The sequence below is a fragment of the Pelobates fuscus genome, chromosome 6, assembly GCF_036172605.1.
Source record: "Pelobates fuscus isolate aPelFus1 chromosome 6, aPelFus1.pri, whole genome shotgun sequence".
In the NCBI taxonomy this organism is placed as follows: Eukaryota; Metazoa; Chordata; class Amphibia; order Anura; family Pelobatidae; genus Pelobates; species Pelobates fuscus.
Genome location: NC_086322.1, coordinates 540868 through 561248, shown reverse-complemented (window position 1 = coordinate 561248; position 20381 = coordinate 540868). Strand labels below are relative to the sequence as shown.

Below are 20381 nucleotides of genomic sequence, written 5' to 3'. Positions count from 1 at the left end.
TAGTAACCCTGCACCCCCCATATACAGTAACCCTGCACCCCCCATATACAGTAACCCTGCACCCACCATATACAGTAACCCTGCACCCCCATATACAGTAACCCTGCACCCCCATATATAGTAACCCTGCACCCCCCATATATAGTAACCCTGCACCCCCCCATATATAGTAACCCTGCACCCCCATATACAGTAACCCTGCACCCCCCATATACAGTAACCCTGCACCCCCCCATATATAGTAACCCTGCACCCCCCATATACAGTAACCCTGCACCCCCATATATAGTAACCCTGTACCCCCCCATATATAGTAACCCTGCACCCCCATATATAGTAACCCTGTACCCCCCCATATATAGTAACCCTGCACCCCATATATAGTAACCCTGCACCCCCCATATATAGTAACCCTGCACCCCCCCATAGACAGTAACCCTGCACCCCCATATATAGTAACCCTGCACCCCCCATATACAGTAACTCTGCACCCCCATATATAGTAACCCTGCACCCCCCCATATACAGTAACCCTGCACCCCCCATATACAGTAACCCTGCACCCCCATATACAGTAACCCTGCACCCCCATATATAGTAACCCTGCACCCCCCATATATAGTAACCCTGCACCCCCATATATAGTAACCCTGCACCCCCCCATATACAGTAACCCTGCACCCCCCATATACAGTAACCCTGCACCCCCCATATATAGTAACCCTGCACCCCCCCATATACAGTAACCCTGCACCCCCATATACAGTAACCCTGCACCCCCCATATATAGTAACCCTGCACCCCCATATATAGTAACCCTGCACCCCCATATAAAGTAACCCTGCACCCCCCATATATAGTAACCCTGCACCCCCCCATATACAGTAACCCTGCACCCCCATATACAGTAACCCTGCACCCCCCATGTTAAGACACCTTTTGTCTTAATAAGTAAATCGCCGTTTAGTCCACCTTCCCCTCTCACCGTATCAAGTCTTTGTTCGTATAATGTATAATCCACGAACCATAACCAGGGGAAGCGGTAATCTCCCGAACGGGATCCGTGAATGTACTCAGGTTCCCGAACCGAACTCCACGAACTGCCGCTAACAACCGAAAAACGATATCCACCAAGCGGCATAAGTTTCCCATAAATAGTCCTTAAGCGTGAATAAGAATCCCCCCAATAACGAGACTGAAGCTCCGTGTTGAGGGTCAAACAAGATCTGAGGACTGGAACACCCAGCCTGCTTTTTATTAGGAAAAGGCACACACAGGACACTCCCAGGGGGAGGATGAAAACAACCAATTATACACAGGGTAACACCCCCACGTCTCCTCCCCTCAGATAAACACATAACACAATTATAACGTACAATATTTTACCCCAGTTCTGGATGTACCCCAAAAACAGGGGGTACACCTTTAAGTCCAGCACCGCTTGAAAGGTCTTGGTTAGGGGAACACTCTGTCCAAATTCCAGCCCATTCGGTTGTGGGGTTCGGGAGTTATGGATGTTTGAAGTTTTGACCGACTGCACGGATTTTCTAGCCGAAAAGAGTTCCACAAGTTTTGGCCCTGCAGTCGGTCTCCGTTCGCCTGTTAAAACTATACGAAATTCTCATCATCCACAACTATCTCCGAGTTCGCTGGATTCCCCATAGCTGATTACGTGTAACTACCGAATGGCCCGTCGTTCGGTAGTTCCAGCACAAATTTCTGGGCGCATGGAGGTCTCAGCGGTGTTCGCCTGTTTGTGTATCCGTTTTTAGTTCCATGCGTTCACAGGCAAACACCGCTGTTCGCACGCAAGATGGCCGCGAACACGTGCAAAAGTCCCGAAATGGCGGCCACCTATATGTTATACATGGAGTTCGTGCGAAATGATGCGAACGGCTGGAAACAGGCTGGAACGGTAAAACATGCTTCATAATATATCAAATCAGTCATTTAGACGGATGGCACAAAATAGTCGAATCCACCAAAGAAATAGACAGACGGATGGTTCTGTCACACGGCTCCCCCCTTGTGGAACACTCCGGCAGACCCGGCTTGACCCTGTGGCGGGTCAACTTGGGGATGCCCGGACTAAGAGGTGGTGGATATGTCTGTTTGCCGGGATAAGCCATCCGCATTTCCGTTCAGCTTACCGGGTCTGTAGCTAATAGTAAAGTTGTAAGGTTGCAATGCCAAGCTCCATCTTAGCAGTCTCCCATTGTCACCTGAAATCCGGTTAAGCCAAACGAGGGGGTTATGATCCGTTACAAGGGAAAACTCTTGCCCATACAAGTAGGGACTTAACTTTTTCAATGCCCAGACTAGGGCTAAACATTCTTTCTCAACTGCCGCATAACTCACTTCTCTGGGTAGTAATTTTCGGCTGAGGTATGCGACAGGATGCTCTCCTCCATCTTCCCCAACTTGGCTTAACACAGCCCCCAGTCCATACATGGAAGCATCTGTGTGAACGAGAAAGTGTTTGTTAGGGACTGGGGCAGCCAAGATAGGGGCATTCACGAGAGCTTGTTTCAGTGCCTGGAACGCAGCTTCACAAGCCGGGGACCACAGGACCTGCTTAGGCAAATTCTTTTTCGTCAGGTCTGTCAGGGGCTTAGCAATAGAGCTGTAGTCAGGAACGAAACGTCGGTAGTACCCTGCTGTCCCCAAGAAGGCCAATACCTGGGTCTTAGTAGTGGGTGTGGGCCAGTTAGCCACCGCTTCCACTTTGGCGGGCTCTGGTCTCTGGTTCCCACATCCCACTCGGTGACCCAGGTACTGTACTTCTGCCATACCTACATGGCACTTTTCTGGCTTCAATGTCAGGCCGGCGGCCCGAATCTTATCCAGTACCACCCCTATGTGTACCAGGTGTTCCTCCCAGGACCCACTGTAGATCGCTATGTCGTCCAAGTATGCACAGGCAAATTCTTGGAAGCCATCCAGGAGTCTATCCACCATCCGTTGGAAGGTAGCCGGGGTATTCTTCATCCAAAAAGGCATGACCTTAAATTGGTACAGGCCAAATGGGGTGACGAATGCCGACTTGGGGATAGCATCCTCGGCCAGGGGAATCTGCCAGTAGCCCTTACATAGGTCTATGGTGGTCAGATAACGTCCCCTGGCAATACGATCTAGTAATTCGTCTACCCGGGGCATCGGGTAGGCGTCAGTGGTGGTCCGCTCGTTGAGTTGCCTGTAGTCCACACAGAACCGGGTGGTCCCATCTTTCTTAGGTACTAGGACTACAGGCGAAGCCCAAGGGCTGTCAGAGGGTTCGATGACCCCAAGCTGGGTCATCTCTTGTATCTCCTTCCGCATTCCATCTCGGACTGCTTCAGGGATACGGTGTCGTAAGGGGGTCTGTCCAGGGGTCTCTACCTTGTGTACAGTGAGGTGGGTGTAACCTGGCTCCTGGGAGAAAGTTGCTTGTTTCCCCCCATATATAGTAACCCTGCACCCCCATATAAAGTAACCCTGCACCCCCCCATATATAGTAACCCTGCACCCCCATATATAGTAACCCTGCACCCCCCATATATAGTAACCCTGCACCCCCCATATATAGTAACCCTGCACCCCCCATATACAGTAACCCTGCACCCCCCATATATAGTAAGCCTGCACCCCCCCATATACAGTAACCCTGCACCCCCATATACAGTAACCCTGCAACCCCCATATATAGTAACCCTGCACCCCCATATATAGTAACCCTGCACCCCCATATAAAGTAACCCTGCACCCCCCCATATATAGTAACCCTGCACCCCCCCATATAAAGTAACCCTGCACCCCCCCATATATAGTAACCCTGCACCCCCCCATATACAGTAACCCTGCACCCCCATATACAGTAACCCTGCACCCCCCCATATATAGTAACCGTGCACCCCCCATATATAGTAACCCTGCACCCCCATATATAGTAACCCTGCACCCCCCCATATATAGTAACCCTGCACCCCCCATATACAGTAACCCTGCACCCCCCCATATACAGTAACCCTGCACCCCCCATATATAGTAACCCTGCACACCCCCATATACAGTAACCCTGCACCCCCATATACAGTAACCCTGCACCCCCCCATATATAGTAACCCTGCACCCCCATATATAGTAACCCTGCACCCCCATATAAAGTAACCCTGCACCCCCCCATATATAGTAACCCTGCACCCCCCCATATACAGTAACCCTGCACCCCCCCATATACAGTAACCCTGCACCCCCCCATATATAGTAACCCTGCACCCCCCCATATACAGTAACCCTGCACCCCCATATATAGTAACCCTGCACCCCCATATATATTAACCCTGCACCGCCATATATAGTAACCCTGCACCCCCCATATATAGTAACGCTGCACCCCCCATATATAGTAACCCTGCACCCCCCCATATACAGTAACCCTGCACCCCCCATATACAGTAACCCTGCACCCCCCCCATACATAGTAACCCGGCACCCCCCCATATATAGTGTAAAGGATCCTGCTATCCGTGCAGCGCTGATCCTTGTAGCGTCTCCCGAAATCCAAGCTGAAAAGAGTGAAGTAGTGATTATAGCTCCCAATTCCCCAAACAGTCGAGTCGAGACTTCATGAAGGGGTAAAATTAATGTTTATTGATGGCCAAACTCAGCCCTTTTATGGTGGTCTTCCAGCAAGGACACTCCCACATGGGACCTTGTGGAAGACTGAAACAGAATATACAGAACCAATCACTGTACTTTACAAATATTACACACACCCACAGGAAGAGTGTAACCCCTCCTCTCTATCCTGGAGATAATTAACTTACCCCTCCTCTCTATCCTGGAGATAATTAACTTAAGTGGTTGCAGAGAACCTAATTATCTCCGGGCAGAGAGAAACATGTGCTTTTTACCTTTTAACAAAACTGTATTAAAATCAATAACTCATGTTTCGCTGAACGAAGTCCCCATGTTCCACACCCCCCCAGTAGCTTGGATCTGAGCGCATATTATAGGCGAATAGCGCTCAGATCCCACGAACACAGTTCTCAATAACGTCGAGTAAAGTTTAAGTTCACCAGCTGTCCGTGCAAATGTACCCGAAAAGAGATCCAGAGCGTCGACGACAAACTACCGCTGAGTATTCGGCGATTTAAAATGGCCGCCGCCACGTGTTCGGCAAACGAACGCCGGCCACCCAGGCATTTGACAATTAAGCTGCGGTTAACCGCAGCTTCTGGGTGGCTAACAAGCAGCACACTCCGCAGACCGGGTGGTCGGCCCTTCGGCAGTTTGTTCGTCGGTACGAACAGCCTTAGTGCAGCTATAATGGAAGTTAAACTGCACGAACCCACATACGAGTGTAACAGGGGAAATGTACAATCCAAGCAAGTAAGGCGAACGATGTGATCCAGAGACAGAGGGCTCTGTCCCAAGTGCCTTAAGACCCCATGACTTAACGGGCCAGCATCCCAGGGTAAGAGGCTAGCAATCCGGCTCCTCCAAGAGACAGGGGGGCAGGGCAGTTTGTCACATGCAAACCCAGTGACAAAAGCCATTTTGTCACACATCACCCCTTTGGGGGGGAGACTAACCAGGTATCTGACCTGTCGGTCAGTGCCTGAGTTAGTCGATACGCCCACCCACAATAAATCAGTACAGGAGTAGCCCACCCACAACACACCTTTACTGCGCCAGGTGATCCCTCCATTGCTACCGGGCAAGACGCTGTGGGTGCTTGGGGGGCAGCGGCCAGCTGCGCTCTGCCCCGATGTCAGCGCTTCGGCTGGGGTAGCCTGGATGCAACTTGGCTGGGGAGGCGAGACATTGCTTACTTCCTCCTCCTGGTATTCTTGGGGGGGTAGTTGGGGATCTGGATAGGACGGCCAGCATCCCTGTAGGTTGGGTGTAGAGACCATGGGCCCTCCTGCATCGTCCAGGAGATAATTGTCTCCCCTTTGTAGGGTATGCTGCCGCTGGGGAGAGATACCGGTTGCCTCTTCTCCCTTTACAATACACTGCCGCTGGGGAGTCCGACCGACTGTCACAATAGGTGGATTAACGAACAGTTGCAAAAAGACAAGTTGGACACACAGGAACTGAAGGTGCTAAAGGCCCTGTGCTAATGGGCTTAATTCTAGGGGGAAATCAGCACTTTTTGTAAAATGAGTAAAAAAGGACAGTCTTCGCACTTTGAGCAATCTAAACTGCTTTGGGTGTCCATTACGTGTTCTGTATCTGAACAATTCTTCCTTCTCCTTTCTATAGTGTAAACGCAGCTGTTACGTTCATTGTGGACTTGCTACAGTAAGTAATCCCTGCACGTTAGTGCAATTCCATCCTGGCGTTAAACCAAAGACACACCATGAAAAACATTTATTAAATAATGACGTAATTAATGCCTGTTTTCTAATTCTGGGAGTCTTTCATCAGTATCTCGTCACTATAAAGGTCCTCCCGTGATGGGAGTGATGCGAGTTGGTAGAAAGAAGCTTATTTCTGCTACTAATTAACCCTGTTCTACCCCCACCTGACTTAGTTAATAACATCTGGCCTATAAATAACAACTTGGGGTTAGACTCTCTGATAGCTGGAATCTGGAAGACAGATGTGGACACATTCCTTCTGCTGGGCTGTGGGCAGCCCTCTGTGTCCTGATGTGTATATTTGATTAGGTGTTTGTCCTTTTCACTATAATTGTATATGTGGCACTCTGCACATACACACTGACAGACACAGCCCCCCTTCTCATTCTGTGTTTGCTTTAAATCCTGAGGGAAAGAGAGAGCAGCTTACACAGAAGGAGAGCTATGGGAAAGTATTAGGAGACAAAGAAGGGCCAGTCGGAGCCAGGAGAGGGTCCAGCTTGCAGCAAGAAAACAGAATCTGGCCAGTACATGGTAGAGGATAAAGCTACATCCAGAAAAGTGTGTGATCAGTGCCAGGAGAAGGCCCAGTCCGAGCCAGGAGAGATTGGGGTCTAGCCAGAGCTAGGGGAGAAAGGGCCAAGCAAAAGACAGGACGGTATCCGGCCAGGAGAAGAGAGGAACTAGCCGGAAGCAGGAGAGCAAAGGGACCAGCCACATCCAGGAAAGGAGGAGGTCCAGGCATAAAAACAGAGGGAGCAGATCTAGTAGAGGAGAGGGACCATAGGGAGGCAGGAGAGGTACAGCCAGGAGAGGGACCATCCAGTACTACAAAGGGGAATCCCGGAATTAGATAAACGCAGAGGAGGAGACGGAAGCTAGGATACCGGGAGTAAAAACGTATCAGGAACACCAAAAACAGAAGAAAAGAACCATGCGTGGAAAAGGTGAGAGAAGGACGCGGAAATTTGAGGGGAGAGTTTTAGTGGGGACAAGTATACTGTAAGTTAGAGGCGGGGAAGTGTTAATGGGGCACATTTATAATGTACAGAATAGGAGATATACGGTTTATGAGACAATTATAATGTACAGAACAGGAGAGAATGTGCTAATGGGGAGCGTTATAATGTACAGAACAGGGGAGAATGGGCTAATGGGGAGCGTTATAATGTACAGAACAGGGGAGAATGTGCTAATGGGGAGCGTTATAATGTACAGAACAGGGGAGAATGGGCTAATGGGGAGCGTTATAATGTACAGAACAGGGGAGAATGTGCTAATGGGGAGCGTTATAATGTACAGAACAGGGGAGAATGGGCTAATGGGGAGCGTTATAATGTACAGAACAGGGGAGAATGGGCTAATGGGGAGCGTTATAATGTACAGAACAGGGGAGAATGGGCTAATGGGGAGAAATATAATGTACAGAACAGGGGAGAATGTGCTAATGGGGAGCGTTATAATGTACAGAACAGGAGAGAATGTGCTAATGGGGAGCGTTATAATGTACAGAACAGGGGAGAATGTGCTAATGGGGAGAGTTATAATGTACAGAACAGGGGAGAATGGGCTAATGGGGAGAGTTATAATGTACAGAACAGGGGAGAATGTGCTAATGGGGAGCGTTATAATGTACAGAACAGGAGAGAATGTGCTAATGGGGAGCGTTATAATGTACAGAACAGGGGAGAATGTGCTAATGGGGAGCGTTATAATGTACAGAACAGGGGAGAATGTGCTAATGGGGAGCGTTATAATGTACAGAACAGGGGAGAATGTGCTAATGGGGAGCGTTATAATGTACAGAACAGGGGAGAATGTGCTAATGGCGAGCGTTATAATGTACAGAACAGGGGAGAATGTGCTAATGGGGAGCGTTATAATGTACAGCACAGGGGAGAATGTGTTAATGGGGAGAGTTATAATGTACAGAACAGGGGAGAATGTGCTAATGGGGAGAGTTATAATGTACTGAACAGGGGAGAATGTGTTAATGGGGAGAGTTATAATGTACAGAACAGCGGAGAATGGGCTAATGGGGAGCGTTATAATGTACAGAACAGGAGAGAATGTGCTAATGGGGAGCGTTATAATGTACAGAACAGGGGAGAATGTGCTAATGGGGAGCGTTATAATGAACAGAACAGGAGAGAATGTGTTAATGGGGAGCGTTATAATGTACAGAACAGGGGAGAATGTGCTAATGGGGAGCGTTATAATGTACAGAACAGGGGAGAATGTGCTAATGGGGAGCGTTATAATGTACAGAACAGGAAAGAATGTGCTAATGGGGAGCGTTATAATGTACAGAACAGGGGAGAATGTGCTAATGGGGAGCGTTATAATGTACAGAACAGGAGAGAATGTGTTAATGGGGAGAGTTATAATGTACAGAACAGGGGTGAATGGGCTAATGGGGAGCGTTATAATGTACAGAACAGGGGAGAATGTGCAAATGGGGAGCGTTATAATGTACAAAACAGGGGAGAATGTGCTAATGGGGAGCGTTATAATGTACAGAACAGGGGAGAATGGGCTAATGGGGAGCGTTATAATGTACAGAACAGGGGAGAATGTGCTAATGGGGAGCGTTATAATGTACAGAACAGGGGAGAATGGGCTAATGGGGAGCGTTATAATGTACAGAACAGGGGAGAATGTGCTAATGGGGAGCGTTATAATGTACAGAACAGGGGAGAATGGGCTAATGGGGAGCGTTATAATGTACAGAACAGGGGAGAATGTGCTAATGGGGAGCGTTATAATGTACAGAACAGGGGAGAATGGGCTAATGGGGAGAGTTATAATGTACGGAACAGGAGAGAATGGGCTAATGGGGAGCGTTATAATGTACAGAACAGGGGAGAATGGGCTAATGGGGAGCGTTATAATGTACAGAACAGGGGAGAATGGGCTAATGGGGAGCGTTATAATGTACAGAACAGGGGAGAATGGGCTAATGGGGAGAGTTATAATGTACAGAACAGGAGAGAATGTGTTAATGGGGAGAGTTATAATGTACAGAACAGGGGAGAATGGGCTAATGGGGAGCGTTATAATGTACAGAACAGGGGAGAATGTGCTAATGGGGAGCGTTATAATGTACAGAACAGGGGAGAATGTGCTAATGGGGAGCGTTATAATGTATAGAACAGGGGAGAATGGGCTAATGGGGAGCGTTATAATGTACAGAACAGGGGAGAATGTGCTAATGGGGAGCGTTATAATGTACAGAACAGGGGAGAATGTGCTAATGGGGAGCGTTATAATGTACAGAACAGGGGAGAATGGGCTAATGGGGAGCGTTATAATGTACAGAACAGGGGAGAATGGGCTAATGGGGAGCGTTATAATGTACAGAACAGGGGAGAATGGGCTAATGGGGAGCGTTATAATGTACAGAACAGGGGAGAATGTGCTAATGGGGAGCGTTATAATGTACAGAACAGGGGAGAATGGGCTAATGGGGAGCGTTATAATGTACAGAACAGGGGAGAATGTGCTAATGGGGAGCGTTATAATGTACAGAACAGGGGAGAATGTTCTAATGGGGAGCGTTATAATGTACAGAACAGGGGAGAATGGGCTAATGGGGAGCGTTATAATGTACAGAACAGGGGAGAATGTGCTAATGGGGAGTGTTATAATGTACAGAACAGGGGAGAATGTGCTAATGGGGAGCGTTATAATGTACAGAACAGGGGAGAATGGGCTAATGGGGAGAGTTATAATGTACAGAACAGGGGAGAATGTGCTAATGGGGAGAGTTATAATGTACTGAACAGGGGAGAATGTGTTAATGGGGAGAGTTATAATGTACAGAACAGCGGAGAATGGGCTAATGGGGAGCGTTATAATGTACAGAACAGGAGAGAATGTGCTAATGGGGAGCGTTATAATGTACAGAACAGGGGAGAATGTGCTAATGGGGAGCGTTATAATGAACAGAACAGGAGAGAATGTGTTAATGGGGAGCGTTATAATGTACAGAACAGGGGAGAATGTGCTAATGGGGAGCGTTATAATGTACAGAACAGGGGAGAATGTGCTAATGGGGAGCGTTATAATGTACAGAACAGGAAAGAATGTGCTAATGGGGAGCGTTATAATGTACAGAACAGGGGAGAATGTGCTAATGGGGAGCGTTATAATGTACAGAACAGGAGAGAATGTGTTAATGGGGAGAGTTATAATGTACAGAACAGGGGTGAATGGGCTAATGGGGAGCGTTATAATGTACAGAACAGGGGAGAATGTGCAAATGGGGAGCGTTATAATGTACAGAACAGGGGAGAATGTGCTAATGGGGAGCGTTATAATGTACAGAACAGGGGAGAATGGGCTAATGGGGAGCGTTATAATGTACAGAACAGGGGAGAATGTGCTAATGGGGAGCGTTATAATGTACAGAACAGGGGAGAATGTGCTAATGGGGAGCGTTATAATGTACAGAACAGGGGAGAATGGGCTAATGGGGAGCGTTATAATGTACAGAACAGGGGAGAATGGGCTAATGGGGAGCGTTATAATGTACAAAACAGGGGAGAATGGGCTAATGGGGAGCGTTATAATGTACAGAACAGGGGAGAATGTGCTAATGGGGAGCGTTATAATGTACAGAACAGGGGAGAATGGGCTAATGGGGAGCGTTATAATGTACAGAACAGGGGAGAATGGGCTAATGGGGAGCGTTATAATGTACAGAACAGGGGAGAATGTGCTAATGGGGAGCGTTATAATGTACAGAACAGGGGAGAATGTGCTAATGGGGAGCGTTATAATGTACAGAACAGGGGAGAATGTGCTAATGGGGAGCGTTATAATGTACAGAACAGGGGAGAATGGGCTAATGGGGAGCGTTATAATGTACAGAACAGGTGTGAATGGGCTAATGGGGAGCGTTATAATGTACAGAACAGGAGAGAATGTGTTAATGGGGAGAGTTATAATGTACAGAACAGGTTAGAATGGGCTAATGGGGAGAGTTATAATGTACAGAACAGGAGAGAATGTGTTAATGGGGAGAGTTATAATGTACAGAACAGGGGAGAATGGGCTAATGGGGAGCGTTATAATGTACAGAACAGGGGAGAATGTGCTAATGGGGAGCGTTATAATGTACAGAACAGGGGAGAATGGGCTAATGGGGAGAGTTATAATGTACAGAACAGGAGAGAATGTGTTAATGGGGAGAGTTATAATGTACAGAACAGGGGAGAATGGGCTAATGGGGAGCGTTATAATGTACAGAACAGGGGAGAATGTGCTAATGGGGAGCGTTATAATGTACAGAACAGGGGAGAATGTGCTAATGGGGAGCGTTATAATGTACAGAACAGGGGAGAATGTGCTAATGGGGAGCGTTATAATGTACAGAACAGGGGAGAATGGGCTAATGGGGAGCGTTATAATGTACAGAACAGGTGTGAATGGGCTAATGGGGAGCGTTATAATGTACAGAACCGGGGAGAATGGGCTAATGGGGAGAGTTATAATGTACAGAACAGGTTAGAATGGGCTAATGGGGAGCGTTATAATGTACAGAACAGGGAGAATGGGCTAATGGGGAGAGTTATAATGTACAGAACAGGAGAGAATGTGTTAATGGGGAGAGTTATAATGTACAGAACAGGGGAGAATGGGCTAATGGGGAGAGTTATAATGTACAGAACAGGAGAGAATGTGTTAATGGGGAGCGTTATAATGTACAGAACAGGAGAGAATGTGTTAATGGGGAGAGTTATAATGTACAGAACAGGGGAGAATGTGCTAATGGGGAGAGTTATAATGTACAGAACAGGGGAGAATGTGATCATGGGGAGAGTTATAATGTACAGAACAGGAGAGAATGTGCTAATGGGGAGCGTTATAATGTACAGAACAGGGGAGAATGTGCTCATGGGGAGCGTTATAATGTACAGAACAGGAGAGAATGGGCTAATGGGGAGCGTTATAATGTACAGAACAGGGGAGAATTTGCTAATAGGGAGCGTTATAATGTACAGAACAGGAGAGAATGTGCTAATGGGGAGCGTTATAATGTACAGAACAGGAGAGAATGTGCTAATGGGGAGCGTTATAATGTACAGAACAGGGGAGAATGTGCTAATGGGGAGCGTTATAATGTACAGAACAGGGGAGAATGTGCTAATGGGGAGCGTTATAATGTACAGAACAGGGGAGAATGGGCTAATGGGGAGCGTTATAATGTACAGAACAGGGGAGAATGTGCTAATGGGGAGCGTTATAATGTACAGAACAGGAGAGAATGTGCTAATGGGGAGAGTTATAATGTACAGAACAGGGGAGAATGTGCTCATGGGGAGCGTTATAATGTACAGAACAGGGGAGAATGTGCTAATGGGGAGCGTTATAATGTACAGAACAGGGGAGAATGTGCTCATGGGGAGCGTTATAATGTACAGAACAGGGGAGAATGTGCTAATGGGGAGAGTTATAATGTACAGAACAGGAGAGAATGTGTTAATGGGGAGAGTTATAATGTACAGAACAGGGGAGAATGTGCTAATGGGGAGCGTTATAATGTACAGAACAGGAGAGAATGTGCTAATGGGGAGCTTTATAATGTACAGAATAGGGGAGAATGGGCTAATGGGGAGCGTTATAATGTACAGAACAGGGGAGAATGTGCTAATGGGGAGCGTTATAATGTACAGAACAGGGGAGAATGTGCTAATGGGGAGCGTTATAATGTACAGAACAGGAGAGAATGTGCTAATGGGGAGAGTTATAATGTACAGAACAGGGGAGAATGGGCTAATGGGGAGCGTTATAATGTACAGAACAGGAGAGAATGGGCTAATGGGGAGAGTTATAATGTACAGAACAGGGGAGAATGTGCTAATGGGGAGCGTTATAATGTACAGAACAGGGGAGAATGAGCTAATGGGGAGAGTTATAATGTACAGAACAGGGGAGAATGGGCTAATGGGGAGCGTTATAATGTACAGAACAGGAGAGAATGTGCTAATGGGGAGCGTTATAATGTACAGAACAGGGGAGAATGGGCTAATGGGGAGCGTTATAATGTACAGAACAGGGGAGAATGGGCTAATGGGGAGCGTTATAATGTACAGAACAGGGGAGAATGTGCTAATGGGGAGAGTTATAATGTACAGAACAGGAGAGAATGGGCTAATGGGGAGCGTTATAATGTACAGAACAGGGGAGAATGGGCTAATAGGGAGAGTTATAATGTACAGAACAGGGGAGAATGTGCTAATGGGGAGCGTTATAATGTACAGAACAGGGGAGAATGGGCTAATGGGAAGCGTTATAATGTACAGAACAGGGGAGAATGTGCTAATGGGGAGCGTTATAATGTACAGAACAGGAGAGAATGTGCTAATGGGGAGCGTTATAATGTACAGAACAGGGGAGAATGGGCTAATGGGGAGCGTTATAATGTACAGAACAGGAGAGAATGTGCTAATGGGGAGCGTTTTAATGTACAGAACAGGGGAGAATGTATTAATGGGGAGAGTTATAATAGAAACATAGAATGTGACGGCAGATAAGAACCATTCGGCCCATCTAGTCTGCCCAGTTATCTAAATACTTTCATTAGTCCCTGGCATTATCTTATAGTTAGGATAGCCTTATGCCTATCCCACGCATGCTTAAACTCCTTTACTGTGTTAACCAACTCCTTTACTGTGTTAACCGAACAGAACAGGAGAGAATGTGCTAATGGGGAGCGTTATAATGTACAGAACAGGGGAGAATGTGCTAATGGGGAGCGTTATAATGTACAGAACAGGGGAGAATTTGCTAATAGGGAGCGTTATAATGTACAGAACAGGAGAGAATGTGCTAATGGGGAGCGTTATAATGTACAGAACAGGAGAGAATGTGCTAATGGGGAGCGTTATAATGTACAGAACAGGGGAGAATGTGCTAATGGGGAGCGTTATAATGTACAGAACAGGGGAGAATGTGCTAATGGGGAGCGTTATAATGTACAGAACAGGGGAGAATGTGCTAATGGGGAGCGTTATAATGTACAGAACAGGGGAGAATGTGCTAATGGGGAGCGTTATAATGTACAGAACAGGAGAGAATGTGCTAATGGGGAGAGTTATAATGTACAGAACAGGGGAGAATGTGCTCATGGGGAGCGTTATAATGTACAGAACAGGGGAGAATGTGCTAATGGGGAGCGTTATAATGTACAGAACAGGGGAGAATGTGCTCATGGGGAGCGTTATAATGTACAGAACAGGGGAGAATGTGCTAATGGGGAGAGTTATAATGTACAGAACAGGAGAGAATGTGTTAATGGGGAGAGTTATAATGTACAGAACAGGGGAGAATGTGCTAATGGGGAGCGTTATAATGTACAGAACAGGAGAGAATGTGCTAATGGGGAGCTTTATAATGTACAGAATAGGGGAGAATGGGCTAATGGGGAGCGTTATAATGTACAGAACAGGGGAGAATGTGCTAATGGGGAGCGTTATAATGTACAGAACAGGGGAGAATGTGCTAATGGGGAGCGTTATAATGTACAGAACAGGAGAGAATGTGCTAATGGGGAGAGTTATAATGTACAGAACAGGGGAGAATGGGCTAATGGGGAGCGTTATAATGTACAGAACAGGAGAGAATGGGCTAATGGGGAGAGTTATAATGTACAGAACAGGGGAGAATGTGCTAATGGGGAGCGTTATAATGTACAGAACAGGGGAGAATGAGCTAATGGGGAGAGTTATAATGTACAGAACAGGGGAGAATGGGCTAATGGGGAGCGTTATAATGTACAGAACAGGAGAGAATGTGCTAATGGGGAGCGTTATAATGTACAGAACAGGGGAGAATGGGCTAATGGGGAGCGTTATAATGTACAGAACAGGGGAGAATGGGCTAATGGGGAGCGTTATAATGTACAGAACAGGAGAGAATGTGCTAATGGGGAGCGTTATAATGTACAGAACAGGGGAGAATGGGCTAATAGGGAGAGTTATAATGTACAGAACAGGGGAGAATGTGCTAATGGGGAGCGTTATAATGTACAGAACAGGGGAGAATGGGCTAATGGGGAGCGTTATAATGTACAGAACAGGGGAGAATGTGCTAATGGGGAGCGTTATAATGTACAGAACAGGAGAGAATGTGCTAATGGGGAGCGTTATAATGTACAGAACAGGGGAGAATGGGCTAATGGGGAGCGTTATAATGTACAGAACAGGGGAGAATGGGCTAATGGGGAGCGTTATAATGTACAGAACAGGGGAGAATGTGCTAATGGGGAGCGTTATAATGTACAGAACAGGGGAGAATGGGCTAATGGGGAGAGTTATAATGTACAGAACAGGGGAGAATGTGCTAATGGGGAGCGTTATAATGTACAGAACAGGAGAGAATGTGCTAATGGGGAGCGTTTTAATGTACAGAACAGGGGAGAATGTATTAATGGGGAGAGTTATAATGTACAGAACAGGAGAGAATGTGCTAATGGGGAGCGTTATAATGTACAGAACAGGGGAGAATGTGCTAATGGGGAGCGTTATAATGTACAGAACAGGGGAGAATTTGCTAATGGGGAGCGTTATAATGTACAGAACATGGGAGAATGTGCTAATGGGGAGCGTTATAATGTACAGAACAGGAGAGAATGTGAAAATGGGGAGCGTTTTAATGTACAGAACAGGGGAGAATGTATTAATGGGGAGAGTTATAATAGAAACATAGAATGTGACGGCAGATAAGAACCATTCGGCCCATCTAGTCTGCCCAGTTTTCTAAATACTTTCATTAGTCCCTGGCATTATCTTATAGTTAGGATAGCCTTATGCCTATCCCACGCATGCTTAAACTCCTTTACTGTGTTAACCAACTCCTTTACTGTGTTAACCGAACAGAACAGGAGAGAATGTGCTAATGGGGAGCGTTATAATGTACAGAACAGGGGAGAATGTGCTAATGGGGAGCGTTATAATGTACAGAACAGGGGAGAATTTGCTAATAGGGAGCGTTATAATGTACAGAACAGGAGAGAATGTGCTAATGGGGAGCGTTATAATGTACAGAACAGGGGAGAATGTGCTAATGGGGAGCGTTATATTGTACAGAACAGGGGAGAATGTGCTAATGGGGAGAGTTATAATGTACAGAACAGGGGAGAATGTGCTAATGGCGAGCGTTATAATGTACTGAATAGGGGAGAATGTGCTAATGGGGAGCGTTATAATGTACTGAACAGGGGAGAATGGGCTAATGGGGAGCGTTATAATGTACAGAACAGGGGATAATGTGCTAATGGGGAGCGTTATAATGTACAGAACAGGGGAGAATGTGCTAATGGGGAGCGTTATAATGTACAGAACAGGGGAGAATGTGCTAATGGGGAGCGTTATAATGTACAGAACAGAGGAGAATGTGCTAATGGGGAGAGTTATAATGTACAGAACAGGGGAGAATGTGCTAATGGGGAGAGTTATAATGTACAGAACAGGGGAGAATGGGATAATGGGGAGAGTTATAATGTACAGAACAGGGGAGAATGTGTTAATGGGGAGCGTTATAATGTACAGAACAGGAGAGAATGTGTTAATGGGGAGAGTTATAATGTACAGAACAGGGGAGAATGTGCTAATGGGGAGCGTTATAATGTACAGAACAGGAGAGAATGTGCTAATGGGGAGAGTTATAATGTACAGAACAGGGGAGAATGTGCTAATGGGGAGCGTTATAATGTACTGAACAGGGGAGAATGGGCTAATGGGGAGAGTTATAATGTACAGAACAGGAGAGAATGGGCTAATGGGGAGAGTTATAATGTACTGAACAGGGGAGAATGGGCTAATGGGGAGAGTTATAATGTACAGAACAGGGGAGAATGTATTAATGGGGAGAGTTATAATGTACAGAACAGGGGAGAATGTGTTAATGGGGAGAGTTATAATGTACAGAACAGGGGAGAATGTGCTAATGGGGAGCGTTATAATGTACAGAACAGGAGAGAATGTGCTAATGGGGAGAGTTATAATGTACAGAACAGGGGAGAATGTGCTAATGGGGAGCGTTATAATGTACTGAACAGGGGAGAATGGGCTAATGGGGAGAGTTATAATGTACAGAACAGGAGAGAATGGGCTAATGGGGAGCGTTATAATGTACAGAACAGGGGAGAATGGGCTAATGGGGAGAGTTATAATGTACAGAACAGGAGAGAATTTGTTAATGGGGAGAGTTATAATGTACAGAACAGGGGAGAATGTGCTAATGGGGAGCGTTATAATGTACAGAACAGGGGAGAATGTGCTAATGGGGAGAGTTATAATGTACAGAACAGGGGAGAATGTGCTAATGGGGAGCGTTATAATGTACTGAACAGGGGAGAATGGGCTAATGGGGAGAGTTATAATGTACAGAACAGGAGAGAATGTGCTAATGGGGAGAGTTATAATGTACAGAACAGGTGTGAATGGGCTAATGGGGAGCGTTATAATGTACAGAACAGGGGAGAATGGGCTAATGGGGAGAGTTATAATGTACAGAACAGGTTAGAATGGGCTAATGGGGAGCGTTATAATGTACAGAACAGGGGAGAATGGGCTAATGGGGAGAGTTATAATGAACAGAACAGGAGAGAATGTGTTAATGGGGAGAGTTATAATGTACAGAACAGGGGAGAATGTGCTAATGGGGAGCGTTATAATGTACAGAACAGGGGAGAATGTGCTAATGGGGAGCGTTATAATGTACTGAACAGCGGAGAATGTGCTAATGGGGAGCGTTATAATGTACAGAACAGGGGAGAATGGGCTAATGGGGAGCATTATAATGTACAGAACAGGGGAAAATGTGCTAATGGGGAGCGTTATAATGTACAGAACAGGGGTGAATGGGCTAATGGGGAGCGTTCAAATGTGCAGAACAGGGGTGAATGGGCTAATGGGGAGCGTTATAATGTACAGAACAGGAGAGAATGTGCTAATGGGGAGAGTTATAATGTACAGAACAGGGGAGAATGTGCTAATGGGGAGCGTTATAATGTACTGAACAGGGGAGAATGGGCTAATGGGGAGAGTTATAATGTACAGAACAGGAGAGAATGTGCTAATGGGGAGAGTTATAATGTACAGAACAGGTGTGAATGGGCTAATGGGGAGCGTTATAATGTACAGAACAGGGGAGAATGGGCTAATGAGGAGAGTTATAATGTACAGAACAGGTTAGAATGGGCTAATGGGGAGCGTTATAATGTACAGAACAGGGGAGAATGGGCTAATGGGGAGAGTTATAATGTACAGAACAGGAGAGAATTTGTTAATGGGGAGAGTTATAATGTACAGAACAGGGGAGAATGTGCTAATGGGGAGAGTTATAATGTACAGAACAGGGGAGAATGTGCTAATGGGGAGCGTTATAATGTACAGAACAGGGGAGAATGTGCTAATGGGGAGAGTTATAATGTACAGAACAGGGGAGAATGGGCTAATGGGGAGAGTTATAATGTACAGAACAGGAGAGAATGTGCTAATGGGGAGAGTTATAATGTACAGAACAGGTGTGAATGGGCTAATGGGGAGCGTTATAATGTACAGAACAGGGGAGAATGGGCTAATGGGGAGAGTTATAATGTACAGAACAGGTTAGAATGGGCTAATGGGGAGCGTTATAATGTACAGAACAGGGGAGAATGGGCTAATGGGGAGAGTTATAATGTACAGAACAGGAGAGAATGTGTTAATGGGGAGAGTTATAATGTACAGAACAGGGGAGAATGGGCTAATGGGGAGAGTTATAATGTACAGAACAGGAGAGAATGTGTTAATGGGGAGAGTTATAATGTACAGAACAGGAGAGAATGTGCTAATGGGGAGCGTTATAATGTACAGAACAGGGGAGAATGTTCTAATGGGGAGAGTTATAATGTACAGAACAGGGGAGAATGTGCTAATGGGGAGCGTTATAATGTACAGAACAGGGGAGAATGTGCTAATGGGGAGCGTTATAATGTACTGAACAGGGGAGAATGTGCTAATGGGGAGCGTTATAATGTACAGAACAGGGGAGAATGTTCTAATGGGGAGCGTTATAATGTACAGAACAGGGGAGAATGTGCTAATGGGGAGCGTTATAATGTACTGAACAGGGGAGAATGTGCTAATGGGGAGCGTTATAATGTACAGAACAGGGGAGAATGGGCTAATGGGGAGCGTTATAATGTACAGAACAGGAGAGAATGTGCTAATGGGGAGCGTTATAATGTACAGAACAGGGGAGAATGTGCTAATGGGGAGCGTTATAATGTACTGAACAGGGGAGAATGTGCTAATGGGGAGCGTTATAATGTACTGAACAGGGGAGAATGTGCTAATGGGGAGCGTTATAATGTACTGAACAGGGGAGAATGTGCTAATGGGGAGCGTTATAATGTACAGAACAGGAGAGAATGGGCTAATGGGGAGCGTTATAATGTACAGAACAGGGGAGAATGGGCTAATGGGGAGAGTTATAATGTACAGAACAGGAGAGAATTTGTTAATGGGGAGAGTTATAATGTACAGAACAGGGGAGAATGTGCTAATGGGGAGCGTTATAATGTACAGGACTTGTCTCAGGACTATGGCCCATGTGTTAGACTTTGGTTCAGGACTATGGAAAGGCTTTGTTCGTACTTTTTCCCTTGTCTGGTTCGGTATATAGGATTTACTGAACGGATTATACTTGTGCTGTTCTTATGCCGAACAGTTGGACCACCCGTAAGTGGAGTGTGCAGCTCATTAACCCTATTGATCTCGTTAACAAGTTCTAACCGCAACATTTTAAACGGTTGGCTGGGTGGCCGTTCGTATTGATCTGGTAGACTTAGAGTTGTGGATAAAAGTGTACTGGTGTTGTGGAGACCAGCTCTGGCACAGAGATTGTGGAACCACTATTCTCTATGTCAAAGCTGTGCAAGACTGCAGCCAAGAACGGAAAGGATAAGGTGCGGCCTGATAGAAAGCAGTTGTTGGGGGATCCTATCATAAGAGGTGTGAAGCTGGAAAATAGGGGGCCTTGTAAGAT

General features: G+C 46.3%; 1 protein-coding gene across 10 annotated transcripts in view; it reads left to right on the top strand.

The window, feature by feature from the left end:
* The first annotated feature begins 6612 nt into the window (after positions 1 to 6612).
* The window catches only part of LOXL3 (lysyl oxidase like 3), a 337537-nt gene continuing 323768 nt past the window's right edge, over positions 6613 to 20381 (top strand). For 5 of the 10 annotated variants that reach the window (XM_063457485.1, XM_063457484.1, XM_063457483.1 and 2 more), the window contains exon 1: positions 6614 to 7291. In XM_063457485.1, the coding sequence (XP_063313555.1) occupies positions 7279 to 7291 (13 nt within the window). In that variant the 5' untranslated portion in view covers positions 6614 to 7278. Of the gene's footprint in view, positions 7292 to 20381 lie in introns of all 10 variants that reach the window. The other 5 variants (XM_063457482.1, XM_063457481.1, XM_063457486.1 and 2 more) reach the window with 3 other exon arrangements.